This window comes from Chenopodium album, chromosome 16, assembly GCF_948465745.1.
Source record: "Chenopodium album chromosome 16, dcCheAlbu1.1, whole genome shotgun sequence".
NCBI classification, from domain to species: domain Eukaryota; kingdom Viridiplantae; phylum Streptophyta; class Magnoliopsida; order Caryophyllales; family Amaranthaceae; genus Chenopodium; species Chenopodium album.
This window is the reverse complement of record NC_137849.1, coordinates 10,514,702-10,540,070: the sequence shown is the minus strand read 5'-3', so window position 1 is coordinate 10,540,070 and position 25,369 is coordinate 10,514,702. Positions and strand designations below refer to the sequence as shown.

Here is a 25,369-nt window from a genome sequence, read left to right as displayed (position 1 = left end):
TCTATAAGGAAAAAGTTATTTTAATGCATGTTGTTAAATTCATTTTAGCTTGCGGTTTCATAATGTCGTTACTTTAAGATAATTTTATCAAACCATGTTTCTTAGAGTAAGAGATGGTGATAGTTTTTCAGTTTTTGCAATTGCTACCCCCACCTATATTGTAGATGGGTGAAGAAGTTGAAAGGCAAAAGGGTAGAAGATAGCAAGAAATACATTAACTCATCTTGTGTACTAATTACGGAGTAATTGGCAACCGTTTGTTCTTCAAACTCATATTGAGAAACACTTTGGGTGCAAGTTAAATCAATGTTGTAAGAAAACAAAAAAAAAAAAAATTATGAACAAAAGAATTATGACATCTTCAAGGATAGGCAACACTGAGAATTGCTTCGAAAATGTGATAGATTGGTTCCAGTCATGCTGCATGGATATAATCATTCAAGTCATTCCATGAAGCACAACACTTAATTTTCTTTTGCTGGGGATATTGAAACCTTGGATCCTTTGGTATCGTTGGTTGCTTTGTTGACCTGAAAATCCCGAGATGATCAACTGTAATTAGATGCTAATCTTCTAAAGTAAAAAGATACAAAATCTGTATTCAATGTAGATATTACCCCGTACCTCCTGGGGACGAAAGGCCTGTCAAAGTAAGGCATGGGCTGAGCTTTCGGGACGAGTTCCTTTCTTAATCTTCTTATTTCTTCCTCCTCTTCTAACTGTTAGAGCAAAAGAGAAGTTTCTGACTTAATTTACTGCGATCATAATAATACTGATTATGTTCAGTTTATCAGTTATTTTGTAGTGTACCTTCTGTTGCCTCTCTCTATCCAGTTTGTATTGCTCTATCAACGTCAATTTTTCAGAAATCTGGTAATTGAATCACAATTACATTAGCAACATATGTGATGCATACTATGATTACCAAAAGTACTTGAAAGAAATGAATTCAATAATCACTAAACATACCTGGTGGTCAAACTCTGCCCGTTCCACAGCCCTTACATCGCTGTGCAGCTTCAGGTCGATTGGCCTTGTTATGTCTTTAATTGGTGGCTTTATCAGACACTACATATGAAAGTACACGTCAAGTTAGCATTCGCTGAATTATTCAAGTATAATCTATTAGACAGAGCAATTATAGAAGTCTTTCTAATTGAGGATAAACAGTGTTTAATAGGACTCACTTCTGGTTCATCAGTTGTCCATGGGAGGCCTTGTGCAATAGGTATCCGCTGCTTCTCCTCTTCAATCATCATTTCTTGTAATTTTTTCACAAACTCCTCCTCCTTCATTTTTCCTCTTTGCTGAAATTATGGGTGGAGGAATCAGATGAAATATTTACAACACACACGTAAAGAAGGGAAAGAAAAAGCATTGGTAAAGGGAAGTAGAAATGACTAACCTACATAGAACTAATAATAAAATTAAAGTTTTGCAGTACTCAAGTAACTTATTAAAATGAACCATTACTTAATCATCTGCATTAACATGTCACACTTATAATAGACACATACATAGGGTAATTAAGAGATGAGACTTGCAGGTTGCAGTGCGATACATCTCTTCTGTGATAAAACTTGCAGGTTGCAAAAGAAAAGGTGGAAATTAAACTTGAAAAAAGAACAGAAAAACAAATGTGTATTCTTATAATCTAGTCTTATGCACACATTATTTGCCTACATAGAATTAGAGTTTACTACTTATCTAGAAAAGACAGCCACCAGAAGTTATAGCCTATTAGTCTAACCCCTCTCATATGGAACAAAGAGTCGAAAAGGACACCAAAACAACATTGTAATGATAGAACTTGATAATCACTCACTTTAAATGGATGAATATTGACTTCAAACATGTTCAGAGAAGACATTAAAAGTGGCAGATAATATCACATATAAGCACTATATCTCTTCTGAATTCAGAACTTAGCCAAAGCCCAAAGTTAACATGAATGTCCCCTCAACAATCACAAGAATTTGACTGAAAAAACAAATAAATAAATAACAAAAACTAAAAATTCATCCTTGCAGCTTTATCATTCTCTGATTCAGGCCTATCACATCAACAGCTTATACAAATGAAATTCCAGCAGAACATCTATTGTTGTATAGAAAAGCTATCTATCTGTTCTAAGTTCCAAATATTCCAATGCTATGGCTAATGGCTTACACTAACAGAATTATAACAAAGAGAGTTCAACTCTAGAAATCCGGCTAAGAATTCACCAATAGAAATTTGCCCCATGTATGATAGAGTAACATTCATTCATAAAATTACGTGCTCTATAACTCATCATCAGAAGGCAATATTAATAATAACTTTGTGCCCCTCTTCATATAATAAAAAATTGGTACACGGAAAATAAATATGACAGCTTAGAGCAGAACGTGACGACGCTTTAACTTATTGTATCCTACTAACAGGCACGTTGTAAAAAGAATCCACTTTTAGAAATTCTGCATTGAAAAGGGTCAACTACACTCCATTAATAATGGAGACACATCCTTTGATTAAAAAAACAAAAATACTTGTTTGCATCATTGAAAGCTATCCTTTCCCCCTCGAAATCCCATATCAATAAATGCCGCAAAGATACACTAAGGATCACCAGAATCAATCCAGAAATGCAAAGCAGACTTCCATTGTTTATCAGTTCTTCTAACACAAAAGACCTGATGAAATTGTTCCCTACCCTGGGCTGCAAACATGGAAGACTAATTAATCTTTTCGACACTAATACACGAGTGTAACCGCCCACAGCAAGGAATTCCTCATCCTAATAAAGTTCATGACAAGTTCTTTTCAATCAATGAAGAAAAGTTCATGACAAAATCATTCTTCATCCTATATAACACATTAGTAATTCAATAGCAGAAAACACATAGCAACTATGCAGTGATTATACCTCAGTCCTCAGCCTAAATGGTCTCTGGGAAGTGACTCTATGCTGTTGCTTCTTCTTCCACTTGCTTCCACCAACAGTCCCTGAAGAAAATGAGCCCTGAAAAACATAAAATTCCAATACATAAGCCTCAATATACAACAACATACATCCTAAAACATAAAAATATAACATAAAGCCCAAAACACTATGCTTACACTTCTTCTTCTTCGACTTCCAATGGAACTTCTGCTCGAAACACTACAATTAAAACCAAGTTAAGACACATCCAAACCCGAAAAAAACTACTCAAACACACACAATTGAATAACAATGTACCTTCCCCTGCTACTATCCAATGAAGAAGTAACATGAGCATCCATCCCCAAGCTTTCAGCATTGAAGAACAATTCTCCGGGACAAAAAGCAGACGATGATTCCTGTGTTTCGGGTGCTCTAGGAGGCTGCTGCAATCCAGGCAACGCCCATTTAGTCCCTTTCTTTGTTTCCTCCTCCTCATCTTCTACATTTTCATCATCTTTGTTACCCTCCGATTTCTTAGGCAATGTCAAAAGCTTCTCAAATGCCTTCACCAGATGCAAAACCCTCCCTGAACCCGGATCCGGAACACTAGCCCTTGCCTCCTGCAACAATATATCTCGCCTTCGTTTCGTAGTCGAACTACCCACCCCTTTTGGAGAATCAGCCGCCTCCGGTTCGCAATCACCCACATCATCTACACCCCCAACTTCTAATTTCTCACAACTGGGTTTATCAAAATCTTCATACTCTTCAACCCCACCATCATTTTCATCCCTACCCTTAAAAAACTCTTCCTGAGAAACCCTCAAATTCTCATAAGCAACACACAAACACTTCCCATTAACCCTATCTTTACACTTACAATTCCGATTCAATTCTTGCTTCTTCGCATTATTCTTCTTCGCAACCACAAATTTCCTCTCCCTAATCTTCTTCTTGGGTGATACAAAAGAAGAAATCGGGTTTTTACTCCCAGATTTCTGGGATTTCGTAGATTTAATCGAAGGAGATGATTTCAAATTAGGGTTAGAATTCTCTTGATTCTTTGCGGCATTTGATCGAACACTTTGTGGTTCTTTTGTTGGAGTCGCCATTGTTGCTTCCTTCAACTGAAATCACTGGAGAAAGTAGAGAGAGAGAAAAATGGAGAATTTGGAAGCGTTGATTGTGAGAAAGTGAAGAAGAGGGAAAATAAGATGAACGTTGGACACGGAGCTCCGTAACGGCTAGTTTTTTGGAGCCTGTTGTAGGAGGGAGCGATTAAGATGGGGGCAAATATGAATTATTAAAAAATTTGAAGTTTTGTTGATTAGTTTTCGCTAGCCGTTAAATGTGGAATATAGTACGGAGTATATCAAGATTGTTAATCACACCTATCAAGATTGTCACACCCAATTTATAAGGAAACTAATCAACAAAACAGAAAAAAATAAATAAACATTATTAAATTTCACATTTTTTTTTTTTTTTTTTTTATTATACACAATTTGTTTTTCAAATGAAAAACTTTAATATAAATTTGCTAGGTTATGTAATTAAAATTTTGACAGTTTGTGGATATTTTATGATTGTAAGTTTGACCAATATAATTAGTTGATTGTATTAAGTGTTCTGATTATCTTTGTAGGCACGGAAATTTTATTAAGTGTCGTTACATATTACTCGGATCAAAGTCAAACAGTTGACTAGTATATATTGACTAAATAATTAATCCGTGTTACTTTAGCCCATGTTGTTTATTTTAGTTAAACTCATTTAATTAATGATAAAGTTCAACAAATTGGATTTAATTTATATGGGTTATTCATATAATGAAGTGAAAATGGTTATGAGACCCTTTAGCGGTCATCAGCTTGGGAGAAATCTATAAATACAACTCTCTTCTCTCATATCACAGACATGAAAATCTAAAGAAAAATCTCTCTACAGAAAAACCTCTCTAGACCTAAAACCCTATCTACAAAGTTTTCAGGAAACCTAAAAGCTTCTCTAAAAACCAATTTGCAACCTAGAAGAACAACAAGCACCGAATCAGGCGCATCGTTTCATTTTAGAGACAAATATTGATCGAGATCAAGCCTCATTGGCCCTCTATATTTCAAGGAATTTGAGCCAGAGTTTCGACAACATCAAAGCGACTAAGCAAGTCATCAAACGACTTCATAGTGTGGAGATCGAATCAGTGGATTATATTAGAGATTGTACTCAAAATTGTTATAATAATAAAAATTACATTTGTTGCATTTATTTTGACTCTTTATTTTCCAGATTAAAAAAATTGTGTTTACAATCTTATTATATATAAATTTTGTCAAGAACCTTTTTTAAATTACATATTTTTGTGGAAAATCTCATTTTAAAAAGTAGTAAAACATATATGTGACATCACCTTTGGTTGGATTCAAACAATTGATCCCGTTTTCAGGCGTGGACTCATCGCATGCTAGTCACAAGACTACTTTAAACATGCGTTTTTTTTTTTTTGGTCATAAATCTCATTTAAACATTTAGTTTTAGCCATAAGCCATCTTTAAATTTATTTTTTTATGTAAGAAAACACCTTAATCATAATAGTTTCTAACAAAAACCATTGTAGCTAAATCTCAAACATAAAACATGCCATGTGAGGCTAGAAGTCCTTAGAATAATATTAATAACATGAGACATAATACCTAAGAAAATTCAGAATTTCGAAATGTGATGCAAAATCGAATCTTTTCCACCATTTAATGAAAAGTTGAAAGCTACACTCTTCAAGTTTAATCTGAATAAAAACCTAAGGCATTTAGAATGAAATAAACTTAGGTGAAGAATACACCATGCAAAGCAGTTGTGCAACCACCGCTTGGGTTTGCAAAGTCTCCCTAGTGCGTGGAGTCACCAAACTATAAGATCGATCGGAAAAATCGCAATCTCAACTCCTCGACTACCTACAAGGTGTGTGGAGCTTTAAAGAAAACATTGTTTGTACGTTTTTATAGGGCGTGCATGGCATCGCATGTCATGGCTTGTATTTGAACAATTGTACCCTATTTAAATGGCTAGTCATGCGAGGGTTATAAAATGCCTTGAAAGGTGCAACCTTGATTTCTGAGACTCGCCAACAAGTATTTTATTTTAAGGTAACTTAGGAATCTAATTAAATATGACTCCAATTATATTAATTTGTCTTCATTCGAACCAGTGGCGAATTTGTGTTGCTCAATCTATTTCAATTCTCTTAAATACCTTTATTTCAAAATATCTTGATTCCAAACATCATATTTAGACAACCTAGCATATTTTCTAGGTGGATGAGCATGTTACAATTTAAAATCATATAAGGACTATATACTACCACTTTCGATTAGTCAAGATTTTAATGATCCCTATCAAACTGGTTTATAACGTGATCAAGTAGGTTATATATAGTGAGCATGCGTGTGTGATCAAGTAAGCAAGGATCCTTATCATTCAAACAAGAGAGGGGTAGAGACATATGACTAATTACTATTACAACACCTTAGATGTAAGAATAATAAATGGTTTGAGGTACGAACTTTAAAGTTCAGAAATTTGAATGCTAATAGAGTTAGGTTAGTTTATCGAAATTTGGCAAGTATTATCGGTAATTAACTATACAACCTATGATAGAATCAAGTGGGATTTCCTAGAGAAAGTTCTATATAAATTTGGGTTACCTGAATTGATGATCAAAACTATCATGAACTGTGTGAGCCTAACCTCCTTTTCTGTAATTGTAAATGATTCCCCAGGGAAAAACTTTTCTCCTAAATGTGGTCTTCGACAAGTGGACCCTCTGTCACCCTATTTGTTCATACTTTGTATGGAAGGTTTGTTTGGGTTAATTAGAATGGAAGAAGATACAGGAAATATTGTGGGGATTAGTGTGGCTCATAAAACCCCAAAAATTAGTCATCTTTTCTTTGCAGATGATTTTGTGTTTTTTTTTCAAGGAAAGGATAGTTGTGTGCAATCCCTAAGCAGGATTCTAGATACATACTACAAGGCATCAGGACAGTTAATAAATCAGGACAAGTCTATCCTGCTTTCCAGCCCTAATATGGATGAGAATGTATCCATGATATTCAGTGAATTTGTAATACCCCGTATTTTCATATGTATTTTCCTAATTAATTAATTAACTATTATTTTCTAAAAAGGGTATTTTAGTAATTTAACTTACTATTTAAATCTTGGAGCCAAAATGATATTTGAATTTTGGCGTCAAAAGTATTTTAAAAATAAATTATTATTTTGGATAAGATTTATTATCCATTTATTTATTTAAAAACTGGATTATTTATATATTTTGGATATTTTAATTAAGGAAAAAGCTATATTTTATTATTATTTTAATAAGGTTCGAAAATTCCATTTAATGGACCAATAATTTCGGATTTCCTAGTGTGCAAATCTGATTTTATTGGTTAAATTATTTGGTGAATAATTGGTATTTTATTAATTAATTATTTTATACAATAAATATTATTTACACAATTATTTTTAATTCCTTAAAACTAGCAAAATAATTTCCTAAATACTAAAGAGGAGGGCCGAAAATATGAGCTTAGGAACGCTCAAAAATTTCGGCCACCCCAAGTGGATTTTCTCAAAATTGTTTTGGTAATTTGTATTTTTAATTATTCCCTTAAAATCTTTTATTTTCCTTAATCCTATTTTTCATCTCTTAAATATTTAGCCATCTTATTTTCCTACCTTATATCCTCCTTGATTATTCTTCAAGTAATCCCTCTTACCATATTAATTTTCATGACATACGTACCTTCCATATTCAATTAAACACAATCACCCTAATATTAAAACTTTCCTTAATTCTTTTATTCACCTCTCCAAGTAATCTCTTAAACCCTACTTACCATAATTCTTCCTACATTTTCCTACCATAATTCATACACATGCTAGCCTATAAATACCCCTCTATTTCATGATCAAATAATACCCCTCTATTTCATGATCAAACACTCACACAATTCTCATAATTTTCTCTCAAATTCTCTCATAATTTTCTCTTCTTTTCTTTTCTCCTTTTCTTATTTTCTTTCTCCTCCCTTGTGCCACCACCGAGCACCACCCCAGCCACCACTCCGGCGCCACCTGCCGCCACCTCCTTGCTCTTCTCTTCTTTGGTTTTTATTTTCTTTTCTCCTTTTCTTCTTATTTAATTAATTATTTATATTATGGGAAATTTATAAAATTATAATAAATGGTTTTAATTAAATAAAAATCAGATTTTAATTATGTTCTTGAGAAAGTAATTTTAAGGTTCATGTACATATAGTTGGGAGGTTTTAATTTAATTATTGTGATTATTTGTTAACCTTATATTAATTAAGGTTATATTTATTTGTAGGGTGTGTTCGAGCAAGAATCTTGAGGTTCCTTTAGTGTGTTTTTGCTAAGCAAGGATCAAGGTACGTTTAGGTGGCTAGATACTTTTGAAAGTGATTGGTTTGAATAACATGTTTTATATGATTTTATTGGTGATTGAATTAAATTGACTTGAATTATGATTTATGAAATAAATTATATTTGGAGGTATTGATTTTAATATTGTTTTAATAAATGCATTTTTGAAGGATTGATTTTCATATCATGTTTTGAATGGCTTGAATTAAAGGAATTGATTTGAAAATTTTGATGAATTAAATAAAAGGTTTTTCAAAGGAAGAGTTATTGATTTTGAAAAGTTATTTATATGAGATTTAGTTCTCAAGTATTTATATTTATTAAAAGGTTTGATTTTGAAAGCATGTGGAATTAAATAAAAAGGAGTTTGAATTATTATTATTTAAAGTTGGAATTATTGGATTTAAAGAGGATTTATTGAATTATTGTTATTGATGCTTTACAAGCATTTTGGTAATCCCACTATGCGGATTTGGTTTATTGATAGGGCCTTGGACTTTGTATGACCGGGTCTTTCCTCAAGAATAGCCTTGTAATATAAGGAGACTAGCTTGGGGGGTGTGCACACTTGGGTGAGGAATTGGATTAAAAGGAATTGGTTTTAGAGGAATTGGTTTTAAAGAGGAATTGGTTTATTGAATTGATTATTGATATTGATTATTGAAATTGGTTTTGGAATTTTGAGTTGAATTATTGGTTAAATTATTGGAAAGGATGGAATTGATTTTTAAAAGCATGTTTTCTAATAAATTGAGTTTAATTATCTTGCACTTATCGTACTTAGCATATTTTGCTAATCCGTATTTCTTATTTTGTTTTGGTTCGCCCTGTTTACCTTAATGGTAAGCAGTATTGACTAATTTCAGGTGGAGTCAATAATTGAGCATATGGAGTCCCGGGAATGGTTTCACCTAGATTAAGAAGTGTTGGTCTTGTGTTTTATTTTGAGTACTCATGACATTGGTTACTATTTATAGTCTATTATTAAATAAAGAAGAGTATTGAAGTTTTCCGCTGCAAAGTATTGGTTTATTTAGTAAGTTGAGTAGCCTTACGTAATCACGCGGCGGTAATACGCCTAAGTCTATCTCTACGGTATAATTATATGTATTATACTAGTATTTCCGTAGAGGGAGATTTGGGGGTGTTACAGAATTACTGGGAATTTAAAGAAGCAGCAAATTTGGGGTATATTTAGACATACCAGCTGATTTTGGGACCTCTAAACAACAGATTTTTGGTACTCTGATTGACAGGGTGAAAGAAAGGTTAAATGCATGGAACTCACTTTTTCTTTCCCCTGCTGGCAGACTTACTTTGATTAAGTCAGTCCTTTCTAGCTTTGGAACTTATGTTTTGTCTGTTTTCAAATGCCCAATTAATATTCTAAAGAAAATTAACAACATTGTGGCTAAATTCTGGTGGTTGGGAAACAAGATAGGCAAGGGAGTGTATTGGAAGAAATGGTCACTCCTATCTCAAGTTAAAGATAAAGGGGGTTTGGGTATTATGGATGCTCGTCTTTTTAACCAAGCTCTCCTAGCAAAACAAGGATGGCATATCATACATGACACTGAGTCCTTGATCAGCAACGTTTTTGGCAATAAATATGGAATTGACAGGAAAAGTTTGTTTGAAGATACGTGGGATAAGGAAAAAGCTGGTTCTTGGGGCTGGAATGGAATTAAGTGGGGATTACAGATTCTTAAACAAGGGTGTGCGTGGTCTTTAGGAGATGGGTGCTATGCAAAAATTCACCATCCCTGGGTAAATTCCATGACTCCAGAATGGAAGAATCAAGATACTCACACAACTGAGGAAGTTGGAAGCCTTCGGAAAGAAAATGGGGAGTGGGATTTGGTTAAGTGTAAGATGTGGTTTTCAGATGATACAATTGAGAAGATTAAAAATATACCAATAATGGAAACATGTTGTGATGATTTAATCTTCTAGAAAGGAAACAATAGTGGTATATACACGGTTAAAAGTAACTACAGGTTTGTTTTTGATGCCAAGGATAGCACTTGCACAAGTCAAGTCTCGAGGGAAACAAGTAACTCCAGATGGAAGAGGTTCTGGAAATATGCTGGTACCTTAAAGCAGAAAACTTTCATATGGAAGATCTTGAATGGAGCTTTGCCTGTTGGAAGTGAGAGAAAAAACGAGGCCTGGGTGACAGGCACCAATGTCCTCTTTGCCGGGATAGTGAGAATCAGAATAACTATCAACTAGAGACCTTAGAACATCTCTTTAAAGACTGTACATTTGCAAGTCATGTGTGAAAAGGATGCAACCTTGGTATTAATGTAGCCTTTCAATGCAATATCCCAATTGCAGATTGGATTAGTAACTGGCAAAGAATTCTAGGAGGGAAAGACAAGAGCTTGGAAGGCAACTATCAACTATTCTTAGCAGGTCTAGAAAGCATTTGGGAAGCAAGGAATGCTGTGATCTTCAGAAACTCAAAACTTAACCCATGGGGAATCATTAAAAAGATGGAAAGCAGGGTGGCTTTGGCTAATAAGAAGCTTGAATCAAAGGTTGAGGACTGTGATCAAAACCATGACCATGATAACAGTATTCCTTCTGGGTTTGGTTCTAATTGCAGGGAAGGGAAACAAATGGATGAGAGTCTTTTTTCAATTGCTGGAACAGGTGGTTGCAGAACTACAAGTCTGATTGTGCAAAAAGGGAAGCGCTCAGGAAGGCAGATAAGTTGGTGCTGGCATCTGAGGACTGTTGATCTCACCTTACTGCAGGGTGAAGAATTGGTTCAGGAACTTCTAGCATGTTATGTGCTATTTACAGGGGTCTAAAAGCTGCTCTAGGAAACCATATTTGGCACCTGCAGGTTTGCTGTCAAGACTCAAGGGCTGCTCGATGGATGAAAGGAAAAAACATAGGCTTTCAAGATGACAGGAAGTGGCTGCAGAGGATTGAAAATTTAATGCCTTCTTTTCATTGTTTAGCTATAAGTGACTATAACCATGGGGATTAAGTCCCTTTGTACTAGCTGTTAGAAAAAAAAAAAAAAAAACTATACAACCTTTGGAGGTTTATACCTCTTATACCTTAAAGAGAGGAAGAGATTAAAATATGATTCACTTCACTTCAAAAGGTTCCAAATTCCCAAATGAACAAAGTCTAGCTTGGAGAATGAAGATGCCTTCATTCCCGTGCATCATGGACAAATGACAGAAAATGAAGGTATTTTTAATTAGAAAAATGGAGAAATTTCGAGTGTGAATCCAGCTTCATGTGAAGATTATTTAAATATCATGTTTGATATTTTCTTTGAAAACTTTGATTTTTGAAATACACTTGCTTGGAATCATAGGCGGATCTTCACTATGGCGGGCAGGAGCTTGGCCCCTCTTGAATCTTGGCCTAAACCTTTTTATACCAAGATTCAAGGTATAATTTATCCTTACAATACGATTATTTTATTTCATAAGTATCATACACGCACTAAGTATGTGATAAAGTGCATTAAAAATATATATACTCTATAAAATCTATATATAGATATATTAAAAAGATAGGATAAATTTATTCTCATAATCTCACCTTTTGTCGGTTCGCTGATAAACCCACATTTTGATTATTGTATAATAATTCCAACTTTGGGGAGCATTCATTTCTACTGATCCCTTATGAGCGGTTGCTTGGATATTGGTTAAGATTTTTGTTTTTAATCTTATATTTTCCCTCATCCTCTCCATATTTGTGGCAGCCACTCACCCACCTTACTCTCACTCTCTTCCTAATACAATGGCAGGCTAATTCAGCCACACTTCTTCTTAAATAGCATAACATTATCATCTTCATCCCTTGGTAACCCAAAACATAGAAAATTTAGCCCTCTATCATACTTATGCCCTGCAACACTAACAAACTCACTTTCTTTAAAGTAGGTACTACCCTCTTTTTTCAAAACCCTGGCTTGATTATATATGTTTTGAGGGCAATTATTGGATATATTAAATTATTAGTTGGAGAGAACTAATGAAAAAAAAATGTGTAAATATGGCTCATAGATGAGAGAATTAATAATCTCTTCAATAATTGACGGTCAAACTTGGCACACATGCCAACACACTAATTTGACCTTATATATATATGACTAAATATTAGTAAAATATATTAAAAAGTAGATATTATGAACAATATTTCATGATAAAAGTTTTTTTTCTTATTTTTTTAAAACATGATAAAGTTTTTTTTTTCTTTTTTTAAATACGTTGTAAAAAACGATGGTCAAAAACTGTATATGAATAGTGAAAATAAGTTAAATGTGTCAATTATTTGAGAATTAACAGACGACGTACTAGTAAATGAACAATCAATTTCCCAAGTGAGGAAGTGTTGCAATGAAAAAAAAAAAATACTCCCTTCGTATTTTATTATTTTCTCCACTTTGTTTTTACGATGGCCGTATTTTATTACTTGCTCTATTTTATTTTTTGAAAACTTGTAATAATATTTTATATTAATTTCCTCCAACTAGTGATCCCCTCGCAAAATATTGTAACATTTTTCATATTCTCTCTCCTTCCCACTTATACTCACTTTATCTTTTTTCATAACTCTTCAACCAACCCCACTTCCAAAACTTTTACTACATATTCTTGATTAAGTTGGATTTTCATTAACTTGTTGTAAGACGAGTTAATTTTACCCAAAAATATATAAATTTACTCTTACATACTACAAAAGTTGTCATTTTTCTAACATAAATTTTACACTTAAAAACACTTATAATGTATTAGATTTATCATATTAGCCTTCATACCATATACCCATTAGAAATTACACAATAAAATATAATCAAACTCTATACAAATTAAAATTTATCCTTTAAGGGATTAAAGTTAACGAAATTCTCTTTAGTAACACCCAACTTTTGCTAGCTGAGAGCATCTCTCACTAAGTTGAGTTTTTGGTTTTGTTTCTGTCACATGCAACTGTGTATCTCCTTCGAATCTTTGTTCTTGTATCTTTGTTCCTGTCAGAAACTTTTGGTAAAACTTTCAATCTTCCTTCTTTGAATTCCTACAGCCAATACAATTTGAGATACTCCAATACTCAAAATTTTTCAAAGATTGTTTTCTTAAATCTATCTACTCTTCTCTGGTTTTATGTTCCTTGCTCTAGTTTCTTTGTGACACTTGGAGTTCATGCATTAGCCATTTATTTTGGCTGGTGATTTTCCTTTACCTTTATATAGGAGCATTGAATGCTCTTTTTCAATCAGGGTGTGGCTTTTTAGCTCCCTTTTGTTCTTGTTCTGTCCTTCCTAGTCCTTTTCACTTATGTTCTTCTTCTTTGTCCTGTGCATTACTTTACTTTCTCCCAGATCTTTTCTTTTTTTTAACAACAAAAGTTCCTTTTCCATGGAAAACAATCAACCTCAAGGGGCCCATAATAATAGGGGTCCAGATGAGGATCAAAGGGTGGGTGTGTTGGCAGCCTGATAAGGTTGAAAACCTAATCTACAGATTAATCTGTAATTTAGTTCGAAAACAGAACAATGGTGATAGGGAAGAAGAACAGGAAACGGTGAGGGAGGAAGAAGAAGAAGAAATAGAGAGAGAGAGAGAGAGAAGAGAGATAGAGGAAGTTTGTTGTAATCATTCATTGAATTGTGATCCTTTCATTACAACACTAAATACCAGCTAAGCAACTCAAGATTCCCTTAACAAAACCGTAACAAACTTGCTAAAGGACAAAAGCTGTTATAACAACTTTTCCCGCCCAAAACTTAATACAAAGTATAAATTTGTTATTTGCATAATTCATCCTGTATCATACCCTCCCCCATCAAAAAGACTTGTCCTCAAGTCGAAGGTAGGAAACCAGGAAACTGAGCTTGAAAATCAATCTTAGGCATCCAAGTAGCCTCATGAGCAGGTAAGCCAGACCAATGAATCAAGAGCTGGTCTTGAGGGTGTCCTGCAACCTGAATCACCCTAGAATCCAAAATAGCTACAGGCTTCTGAACAGCAGAAGGAGATGTGTCATTCCAATCTGGAATCAAAGCCACAGTAGGCAAAGGACCATGAAAAGCTTTCAACTGAGACACATGAAAAACATCATGGACTCTAGCATGAGATGGCAGCTGCAATTTGTAAGCCACTTTGCCAATTTGAGCAATGACCTGAAATGGCCCAAAGAACCTGGCAGCAAGTTTCTGATTACTGCGATGCTGAACTGACTGCTGCCTATACCCCTGTAACTTCAACCACACCCAAGCTCCTACAGCAAAACTTCTCTCAGACCTCTTTAAGTCAGCTTGAACTTTCATTCTGTTCTGTGCCTTCAGCAAATTCAGTTTCAAAATAGAAATCATTTCTTCTCTTCTAATCATACACCTGTTTACCAACTCATTGTTTGATTCACCAAGTAAATAAGGTAAGTGAAGAGGAGGGGGTTGATTATACACAATTTCATAGGGGGTGAGCTTAGCAGAACTGTGAAAATGGGTGTTATACCACCACTCAGCAAGTGGTAGATACTTGCACCACTCCTTAGGTCTATCACTGGAAACACACCTCAAATAGGCTTCAAGGCACCTATTTATCACCTCAGTCTGTCCATCAGTCTCAGGATGGTAAGATGATGACAACAAAAACTCAGCATCACAAAGAGTAAACATCCCTTTCCAAAATTGGCTTAGAAAAATAGGGTCCCTGTCACTTACAATACTTCTAGGCCACCCATGGAGCTTAAAAACATAGTCAAGGTAAGCTTGAGCAACCTCTACAGCAGAAAAGGATGCTTCAAAGCTCTAAAATGAGCATACTTGCTCAATCTGTCAACCACCACAAAAATGACAGACATACCCATAGACTGAGGCAAACCAGTAATAAAATCCATGGAAATGTTAGTCCATATCAAGTCAGGAATAGGTAAAGGCTGTAGTTTACCAGGCTTAGCAGAGGTATCATATTTTGAAGCCTGGCATGTAACACACTTTCTCACAAACTGACTCACATCCTTAGCCATCCCTCTCCAATAAAAAATGCCTTGTAATCTTTTCAATGTTTTGTCTCTTCCAGAATGACCAGCTTCTTAGGAAGCATGTTGCCAATTGAGCAATTTCATCCTTAGACTCTCATCAGACCCAACCACAATCTTGCCATGTCTCTTGATTAGACCATCCTGTAAGCAGTAACCTGGAGTGGAAACAGAACCACTAGAAAGGGATTGAAAAAGAGATTTAGTGGTATCATCAAGAGCATAACTGGCTTGGATCAAGGTAGCTAGATCAGAATCTACAACTGAAATAGCTAATAACAATATGTTAGATCCCTGTAATCTAGACAAAGCATCAGCAGCAAGATTATCCTTCCCAGCCCTGTACTGTATCTCATAATCAAATCCCATTAGTTTTGACAGCCAAAACTGCTGAAATGGGGTTGATATCTTTTGCTCCAGCAACCATTTTAAGCTCTTCTGATCAGTTTTGACAAAAAAATGAGAACCAGTCAAGTATTGTTCCCATTTCTGAACTGCAAAAACCATGGCAAGCAGTTCTTTTTCATAGACAGACAACCTTTGCCACTTAGGACCTAAAGACTTACTGATAAAAGCAAGAGGATGATCTTCCTGCATTAAGACAACACCAATGCCTGTTTTTGAAGCATCTGTCTCAATGACAAATTGCTTAGAGAAATCAGGGACAGCTAACACAGGAGCACTAGTTAAAGCCTCTTTGAGAGAAGAGAAAGCAGCTTGAGCAATATCAGTCCACTCAAATGCTCCTTTCTTTAACAAGTCAGTCAAAGGTCTGCTAAGAGTAGCATATCCTTTGATGAATTTTCTGTAATAACCAGCTAGGCCTAGAAAACCCCTTAGTTCTTTCACACTAGCAGGAACAGGCCAAGAAATAACAGCATCAACTTTTGCTGGATCAGTTTCCACTCCCTTTACAGAAATGAAATGACCCAAGTACTCTACTCTAGAAGTAACAAATGAACACTTACTCAATTTAGCATATAAAGAATGTTGCAGCATTAAAGAGAAAACAGTATTAAGATGTTGCCAGTGCTCATCTAAGCTCTTACTATAGACCAAAATATCATCAAAGAAGACCAACACACATTTCCTTAACACAGGCTTAAAGACTGAATTCATCCAACTCTGAAAAGAGGAGGGAGCATTTGTCAAGCCAAAGGGCATGACCAAAAACTCATAGTGTCCCTCATGAGTTTTGAAAGCAGTTTTGAACACATCATTGGGGTGAATTCTCAATTGATGATAGCCAGCTCTGAGGTCTAGCTTACTAAAAACAGCAGCCCCAGCCAACTTATCAATAAGTTCATCCAAAACTGGAATTGGGAACTTATTTTTCACAGTTTTTTTGTTCAATTCTCTATAGTCAACACATAACCTCCAGGTTCCATCCTTTTTACCCACTAGCACTATTGGAGAAGCAAAGGGACTAGAGCTGGGCTGAATAATGCCCCTTTCAAGCATTTCATTCACCAACTGCTCAATGATATCTTTTTGCTTGAGAGGGTATCTATATGGCCTGATATTGACTGCCCTGCTACCAGGATCCAATGGAATCCTGTGATCAAACACACCTCTACTAGGTGGTAAGGAAGTAGGTTCCTCAAAAATACTAGCAAACTGAGTTTTAAGCTGCTGCAACTGCTCAGGATCATCAACAACACCAACACCAGACAACTGAAACAAACCAGGTAAAACAGGTTGTGCTATATCAGTAACCCGCATTAAATAGAACTGAGCAGCCTGCTGAAATAACTTAGAAGATGGCCCACTCTCAGTCACCTTTAACTTAGCAGCAGGGATACCATTCAGCTCAACCAAGTCATTATTACAGTAAAATTGCATTGTGAGTTGCCTGAAATTCCAGGAAATAGAACTAAGAGTACTTAACCATTGCACACCTAAAACCATGTCACAGCTCCCCAATGCAATTAACATGACATCAACCACAAAATCATGACCCCCAAGAGACCAATAGAAATTCCTGCAGACAGAATTACATAGTAAATTGTTGCCATCAGCAACTGTGACAGACAGTCCAGCAATAGGTTCCACCTTGCACCCCAAAGACATAGCCACTTGGCTATCCAAGAAATTATGAGTACTGCCTGAGTCAATTAAAGTCTGCAAAGGCCTATCACCCACCAAAGCTTTGACTCTCATTGTGTGAAAATTCTGACTACCAGTCAGAGCACTCAATGAAATGCTTGGATCAAAGTCAAATTCAGTCTCAAAAGCATATACATCATCATAATCATTGTCCTCCATCCCAACTGAACCTGGAATTTCTACAGTGAAGAGTTGAGGTTCAATCTCATCAAATTCAGTTGAACTTGGAATTTCTACAGTGAAAAGTTGGGGTTCTTTAAACTGACAAACATGGTTCTTATCATATGGTGCATCACAGTAATAGCAAAGACCCTTGGCAATTTTCTCTGCTCTTACCTCAGCAGGAACATATCTAGGTCATTGAAAGGGTTTTGTGGTTGATTTAGAGAAGGGAAATGGCTTATTTGGTGGGGTGGGTAAAAGTGGTGGTTTAGAGGAGTTGACAGGAAAGGAAGGCTGTTGGTTCTTTGGTGTGACAAATGAGTTAGGCTGGGAAAATTTAGTGGAATTGATCGAGATAGATTCAGTTTGTAATCTAGCATACTCAATTGCAGAAGCAATGGATTGAGGCTTAAAAGCCTCTACAAATGGTCTAATAGCAGGTTTTAGACCACCTATAAAACTCTCCAGCAAATACCTCTCAGGAAGCACATAACCGTGCTGCAGCATAACAGCTCTTAAGTTCTCAAATGCATCAACATAAGACTCAATACTACCAGATTGTTGTAACTTATTAAATTCTTCCACAACATTCACCCCAACATCATCCTTAAAACGGCTATTGACATCAAGGACAAAATCATTCCAATCAACAGAGGATCTAGAAGACATGTAACTAGTCACCCAGTTTTCAGCCTTATCAATCATATTAAGAGATGCTAGATCAACTTTTTAATCATCAGGAATTTTGCATAGAGTAAAATATTTACAGCATTTTTTTATCCAAATTCTAGGATTTGAACCATAAAATTTAGGGAAATCAAGCTTAGGAGAATACCCCAATCTAGGTGGAAGAGAGCGATCCTCAGATCTAGGTGATCTGAAATCAGTGATTTGATCCTTCAGAGACTGAATCATGTGCAAAATATCCTCAAACTTCCGATTAGAGTCCTGCAAAAGGTCCTCCAGCTTCTGATCAGTAGCCAGAGAATGTGTCTCCAAACGTTTCTCTAAGGCAGTCAACTAAGCTTCCATTCTGGTCACCCGAGTCGAGAGTGTAGGTGCCAGAATGCAGAGCGGGCAGCGTCTGCTCTGATACCACTGATAAGGTTGAAAACCTTATCTACAGATTAATCTGTAATTTAGTTCGAAAACAGAACAATGGTGATAGGGAAGAAGAACAGGAAACGGTGAGGGAGGAAGAAGAAGAAGAAATATATATAGAGAGAGAAGAGAGATAGAGGAAGTTTGTTGTAATCATTCATTGAATTGTGATCCTTTCATTACAACACTAAATACCAGCTAAGCAACTCAAGATTCCCTTAACAAAACCGTAACAAACTTGCTAAAGGACAAAAGCTGTTATAACAACTTTTCCCGCCCAAAACTTAATACAAAGTATAAATTTGTTATTTGCATAATTCATCCTGTATCACAACCCCTCCTGCTTCACCTTTCTAGGCCCGATTAATTACAATCGTTGTGAAGGCATCTTCTTGGGACCCTACCCCCCACAGTTACTTTTGTTTAGCATATTGTCAATTTTAGGTGGATACGAAAAGGGTATATTCGTGTTCACCAATCTGGAAACTATTTTCTCTTTGAGCGTCTCAATGCTTATGATGAAATCATTCGACAACACTCGGCTGTCTTTGAGGGTCGCCTTATTAATTTAAGGCGTTACCATCGCTCTTATATTCCACAAGAAATCAGCTTTGCAACCTCTCGTTTGTGGGTTAGAGTGCAAGGTTTACCCTTGTTGTACCTAACTAGAGAGTGGGCAAATAAAATTCTATCTCATGTGGGTTATATTGAAGAATATGAATGGGTTGGAGCTAGGCTACCCATGCATGCAGATATAAGGGTGCAGATGTTAATTGATACCTCTCAACCTCTCATCCAAGGGTGTTATGTGCCTGTGGAAGGTGATCGTGTAGTCTGGATGTTCTTCAGGTATGAAGGTTTCTTTAAATTCTGCAAATCTTGTGGGTTTGTTGGCCATAGTGAAAAGCGATACAAGGTGAAGAAGGAGGTGTCTACCCGTCGTTTTCGGTGCAGACTTGCTGCTCTTGAAAGACGGGGAATGAGGGTTCTTTATGGGCCTCGTCAGCAGGCTTACTACACCAATTACATCAAAGGACTTCCAAATAGTTTTCGTTACCAAAACCCGAAGTAAACCTTATTCGACTAACTTAACCTGAAGATCTTCCATTTATGGATCGGAATGGAGGAGGGGACATGAATCTTTCTGGTGAAAGCTCGGATAGCAGTGGTATAGAAAGGTATAATTTTGCTTCTGCTGGTGAATCTGATTCTGATATTGTTGAAAGTGAACATGCAGGGGATAGATCCAATATGGTTTGGCAATCGGGTATGAGATTTGGGTTGGGAAATGACCCATGTAATACACGAATATTTTATGATCTTATATAAGATATTTTTATAAAAAATAGATTATTTTTATTTATTAAATAACTTTCTTAATCTCATATTTTTATTTTAGAGTTCGAAAAGTTTTAAAACCCTATTTTATTTAAATAAGACTCTATAATTTTAAGTGTATATAAACTATTGTAACCCTATTAAGTTTTTGATACACAAACTATAGCCGTATAATATCATATTAGCTTCTCTCTTAGCTTTACTTTTGCGTATAAACCAAAATCAGGGATTAGTAATTCTTCATAAATTATTTCTTCCAACATGAATTTTGCAATTCAAGCCAAGTCAACAATAATTTATTATGTTGTTCGTGAGTTTTGAGTGGTGTACAACTGATTAACTTAATTATTTTGCTCATCAATCACTATACTATCTGCATAGCATTCTACTCAAAGTGTTGGAGTAATTTCCTTCGAAAGTCAAGATTGTTTAAGCACGTTGATCAAGTGATCGTAGCTTAAGGAGCTCAAGTGATCGATTAGTGTTTTTATAACGAGTTTGTAAAGTTGTATAAATAGCTCACTTAGATTTGTTGGGTTTTTTTGTAAGCCTTAACACTTGACAGGTTATTGAGTGTGGCGGTAATACTTCCGATTAAAGTGTATGCTTCCGCAATTTTATTCAAATGTTGTTTATTTTTCCTTTAATTCCTGTTTATTATCAGCTAGTAAATCAGGGGTGTTACAAAAAGGTATTCAGAGCCTAACCGTTCTTGGAGTTTACGCAGGGATCTTCATATCCCAGCGTGGTTTGGTTTAGGAATGAACCTGTTTATTAAGAGTTAGGATTAAAATTGACATAGGTTAAGCCGTTTCAAGAGTGTTTCTATATGTGCTCGTGCTTGTTATGTTTTCTTTTTATGTGACTAGTTTTGAGTTCGGGGACGAACTCCTTTTTAAGGGGGTGAGTATGTAATACCCTTAATATTTTAGTACTTTATCTATATATTTTATAAGAAAAATTTTGGTTTAGTTTTTACTCTCTTTCAAATTCACAAATTATTTTTCTACATTAAGTTTCGAAAACGAAAATTGTTCTATTGTAATAGCCTAAATTTTTCTATTTTAAGTTTCGAGGACGAAACATGCTTTAAGGAGGGTAGATTGTATCATTGTAATACCCTAAATTTTTCTATTTTAAATTTCGGGGACGAAACTTGTTTTAAGAGGGTAGATTGTAATATCCGAATATTTTATGATTTTATATAAGATATTATTATAAAAAAAAATAGATTATTTTTATTTATTAAATAACTTTCCTAATCTCATATTTTTATTTTTAGAGTTTGGAAAGTTTTAAAACCTTATTTTATTTAAATAAGACTCTATAATTTTAAGTGTATATAAACTATTCTAACCCTATTAAGTTTTTGATACACAAACTATAGCCGTATAATATCGTATTGGCCTCTCTCTTAGCTTTGCTTTTGCGTATAAATCAAAATAAGGGATTAGTAATTCTTCATAAATTATTTCTTCCAACATGAATTTTGCCATTCAAGCCAAGTCAACAACAATTTATTATGTTGTTCGTGAGTTTTGAGTGGTGTGCAACTGATTGACTTAATTATTTTGCTCATCAATCACTATACTATATGCGTACCATATTCTACTCAAAGTGTTGGAGTAATTTCCATCGAAAGTCAAGATTGTTTGAGCAGGTTGATCAAGTGATCGTAGCTAAAGGAGCTCAAGTGATCGATTAGTGTTTTTATAACGAGTTTGTAAAGTTGTATAAATAGCTCACTTAGATTTATTGGGTTTTTTGTAAGCCTTAACACTTGACAGGTTGTTGAGTATGGAGGTAATACCTCCGATTTAAGTGTATGCTTCCGTAATTTTATTCAAATGTTGTTTATTTTTCCTTTAATTCCTGTTTTTTATCAGCTAGTAAATCGGGGGTGTTACAGCCCATATGCTCGTTATTACCCTTCTTAGCCACGAAACAATTTTACTAGCCTGAGAATTAACCCAAGCTCGCGTGAAGTTACAAGCCCAATTCATAATCTGAACTTGCAATTGGGCCAAGCATCCAATAGCAGGGAAGAACAGAGGACTCAAGATAGGGGAAAAGCTCCAATCGAGCCCCTGTCTCCTCTAATTCGCAGCAGCTCTCCTATCTCAGCTTCGAATGAGGAACCCCCCTCAACCTTTGAGGTGGGTGAATCTTCAACTACCCTAACAATCTTCAACTACCCTAACTATTGTTGCGCCACCTTCGTTGGTGCTTCCTATGTCGTGTCCTAGGCTCTTAGAGCCAAGACCGGAACCCATTGCTCTGCCCGAAAATAGTCAGGATTCTAATCGTGATTTTTGTATTACATCTGCTGCATATAATTTTATTGAAACAGGTCGGCGTCTTGCGCGAAATCTCAGACTTTCAAGAAGCAATTTAGCTCGTGTTTTCCCAAAAGGGTAGCCTACTCGTTCGCGCTTTGTAGGTTCGTCTCCAACTATCTATGGTACGAACCTGCCGAACGTGCCACTTAGAGAGTACGATCCACCTAATACTCCGTGACCAACAACGCTTGGTTTTCGCCGTTGAGGTTGGAGGACGGACCCAGCCACAAGGTCCACCAAACACCCAAAAGGATGTCAGGAAACAAAAGATTTATAGGGACATTAATACCGTCGAATTAAACACAGAAAACCATACCTCGCCCAAGGCTTACCGCACTTGGAGCAAACACTGAAGAGGTTTATCAGCGTGCGGTGCACAAGCATGGAGCTCGCCAACCAAAAAAACCGATCACTACTCACACGTTTTTTGTACCACTATGTCAAGAAATCCCGAGTGTACAACCTACAACCACAAATATGACTGCAAGAATTCGTCGAAATCCCTCAACTAGCACCATAAGACGTGAAAATAACAATTCCAATTGTTAACTCAGGCTAGACTCGCTACTACGATGATTTCATGCAACATTGTGAAGAACTGGACTATGTTACTTCAATTTCTCCAATTGGAACGCTTTATATTGACAGCTTATTCAACTCAAGCCACTCTAGTTGGGCTGGGAAAAGAAGGAAATTGGATGAAGCTACTCGTGTCAAATCTGAAAATGGGTCGACAGTCAGAAGAAGCTTTAATGATCTGGAATTGGTGGCGAACAGGAAACTGAAGATGCTGAATCGGTGGTCAGAAAAGGGAGCATTTAATATTTAACAGCGTGATAAACATGGTACTCTAAAATTTAAATCTAAAGCTATGTCAAATGTCGACATGGCTCGAACTTGGGTGTGAAGCCACTAGTTCATCAGTTCAAGGGGAAGAAGATGAGGCCCTCTGCTACCTCATCTTCGTCCTCGTCTGGTCCAAGCAAAAAACAGAGAAGCGAGGAAGTCACTTCTAAATGGAGACATCAAGATGAGGATGAAATGGATGTTGATTTTCAGAAAGCAGTACAACGATCTTTTGTGGAGCATCTTAGTGAGGCGGTTGTATCGTTCCAGCCCCCGAGTTCGATATGAAGATAATTTGCTGGAATTCTAGGGGTTTAAATGACCCACACGCCCCTAAAATTCCTTATCTTGCGTGGTTAACTAATACTAAAAAACCTTGTCTTTTGTTCTTGTGTGAAACAAAAATGGTTGTCACTGATGTTAATCCTATTCTGGACTGTCTTTCCCCTAATTTTTCTTTTGGCATTGATGCAGTAGGTACTAGGGGCGGCTTGGTTCTTTTGCCTTGGTGTAATGCTACAATTACTCCAAGCTTTTGCTCTCAAAATATTATGCTATGTAGTATTCTTGAAATTAGTGGAATATCCAAGTATGTAGTATTTGTGTATGGTGCTCCGGCTCTTGAGGACCGGGTTTCGGTTTGGCATGAGTTAATTGACATTATTTGCAATTATCCTAAATGTCTGTTACTTGGTGATTTTAATCAAATAGAATATCTTGCGGATAAACTTGGTGGAAGCCCGACTATTAGAGGAGTAGATAATTTCGTGGATTGGCGTTTAAATAATGATGTTCTTGAAATTCCTTTTTCGGGTCCAAGATTTACTTGGACCAATAAAAGACTTGGGAATGATTTGATTATGGAAAGATTAGACTGTGGTTACGTTTCTTCTGATTGGCTTGATGAATTTGGTAATGGGAGAATTTTATACGAACCCATTACGGTGTCAGATCACGCAACAATCATTTTTGATTTGAACCCACCACCACTTGCTGTAAACCGGCCTTATCAGGTGGAGGTGTGGTGCCTTTGATTTCCGGAAATTGCTCATCTCATTAAAATGGAATGGGGCAAACACATTCCTGGCTCTAGCTTTTTTACTCTTGCGAGAAGATTGCGTAACTTGAGACATTTCCTTAAAAAATGGTGTCTTGATAATAGAAGGGTCTCAGGTATTAACTGGAAAGTTGTGAACAAGGAACTCCTCTGTTCTAGTTCGAATATTTCTTGCTTGAGTGATGGTAATAAGTTAGTACAACATCTCAATGTTATTATCTCTAAGTGTCTGCTACAATATGGCAATTGGCAACAACGTCTCAAGGCAAATTGGCTGAAAGAAGGGGATGCTCCAACTAAACGTCTTTTCTACAAGGTTAAACAAGAGAAGAAGAGAAAGGAAATTGTAACCTTATGCAATGATAATGGGGAATGGGTGGAAGGGCAGGAGAAAATTGCAGATTTGTTTTTCAATAACTTCAAGAATGCTTTCCAGCCTGAGATAGATCCAAGACATGAGGAGAACATTGATCTTCTCTTAAGGGAAATTCATTTCCCTAATTTCCCAACTCATATTTCGGAGGATTTGGAAAAACCTTTCAATTTGATAGAAATTAAAGATGCAATGTTTGACATCCATTCTTCAAAGTCTTTAGGGACAGATGGCTTTATAGCAGAATTTTTTAAAATTCACTGGAAGACCGTCGGAGAAACAGTCATTAAAAGTGTGCAACATTTATTTGACATGGGTTTTCTATTGACTGAACTTAATGCTTCACTTTTGGTTCTTCTACCAAAGGTTGATTCTTCTGAAATGGTTACACAATTCACGCCGATTAGTCTTTGTAATACAGTCTACAAGTGTATTGCAAGTGTTCGGTGAAATGCATGAAATTAGCTTTACCTTACTTAATTTCAGATTACCAACACGCGTTCATCCCGGGTCGTTATATGGAAGACAATGTGTACTTATCGCAGGAACTTATTCATTTTATTAATATGAAAAAACACTCAACTCATCTTGCAGCTGTCAAGGTGGATATGTCGAAAGCTTATGACCGTGTAGACTGAGTTTTTTTAATTTAAAACCCTTAAAGCTTATGGTTTCTC

The 25,369-nt window shown here is 35.8% G+C and overlaps 3 protein-coding genes across 4 annotated transcripts; 1 reads left to right on the top strand and 2 right to left on the bottom strand.

Annotated features, from left to right (window-relative positions):
* Positions 1–303: 303 nt before the first annotated feature.
* Positions 304–4,228, bottom strand: LOC145584895 (microtubule-destabilizing protein 60-like). Of its 2 annotated transcripts, none has more exons than XM_081641674.1 (8): positions 3,221–4,228; positions 3,100–3,142; positions 2,906–3,001; positions 1,188–1,307; positions 970–1,068; positions 811–870; positions 625–719; positions 304–530 (listed from the first exon to the last, which is right to left on the bottom strand). In XM_081641674.1, the coding sequence occupies exons 1-8, from the start codon at positions 4,015–4,017 to the stop codon at positions 416–418; spliced, it is 1,425 nt and encodes a 474-aa protein (XP_081497800.1). In that variant the 5' UTR covers positions 4,018–4,228; the 3' UTR covers positions 304–415. The 2 variants fall into 2 exon arrangements, with proteins under 2 accessions (XP_081497800.1, XP_081497802.1); XM_081641676.1 differs by having other exon boundaries at positions 331–530; positions 618–719.
* Positions 4,229–15,424: 11,196 nt separating this feature from the next.
* Positions 15,425–18,343, bottom strand: LOC145583889 (uncharacterized). The gene is made up of 2 exons (XM_081640842.1): positions 18,021–18,343; positions 15,425–17,828 (listed from the first exon to the last, which is right to left on the bottom strand). Exons 1-2 carry the CDS (start codon positions 18,341–18,343, stop codon positions 15,425–15,427), a joined length of 2,727 nt encoding a protein of 908 aa, XP_081496968.1.
* A 5,323-nt stretch (positions 18,344–23,666) lies between these two features.
* LOC145583887 (uncharacterized) lies at positions 23,667–24,296 on the top strand. Its single transcript, XM_081640841.1, has one exon. It carries the CDS (start codon positions 23,667–23,669, stop codon positions 24,294–24,296), a length of 630 nt encoding a protein of 209 aa, XP_081496967.1.
* Positions 24,297–25,369: the final 1,073 nt, after the last annotated feature.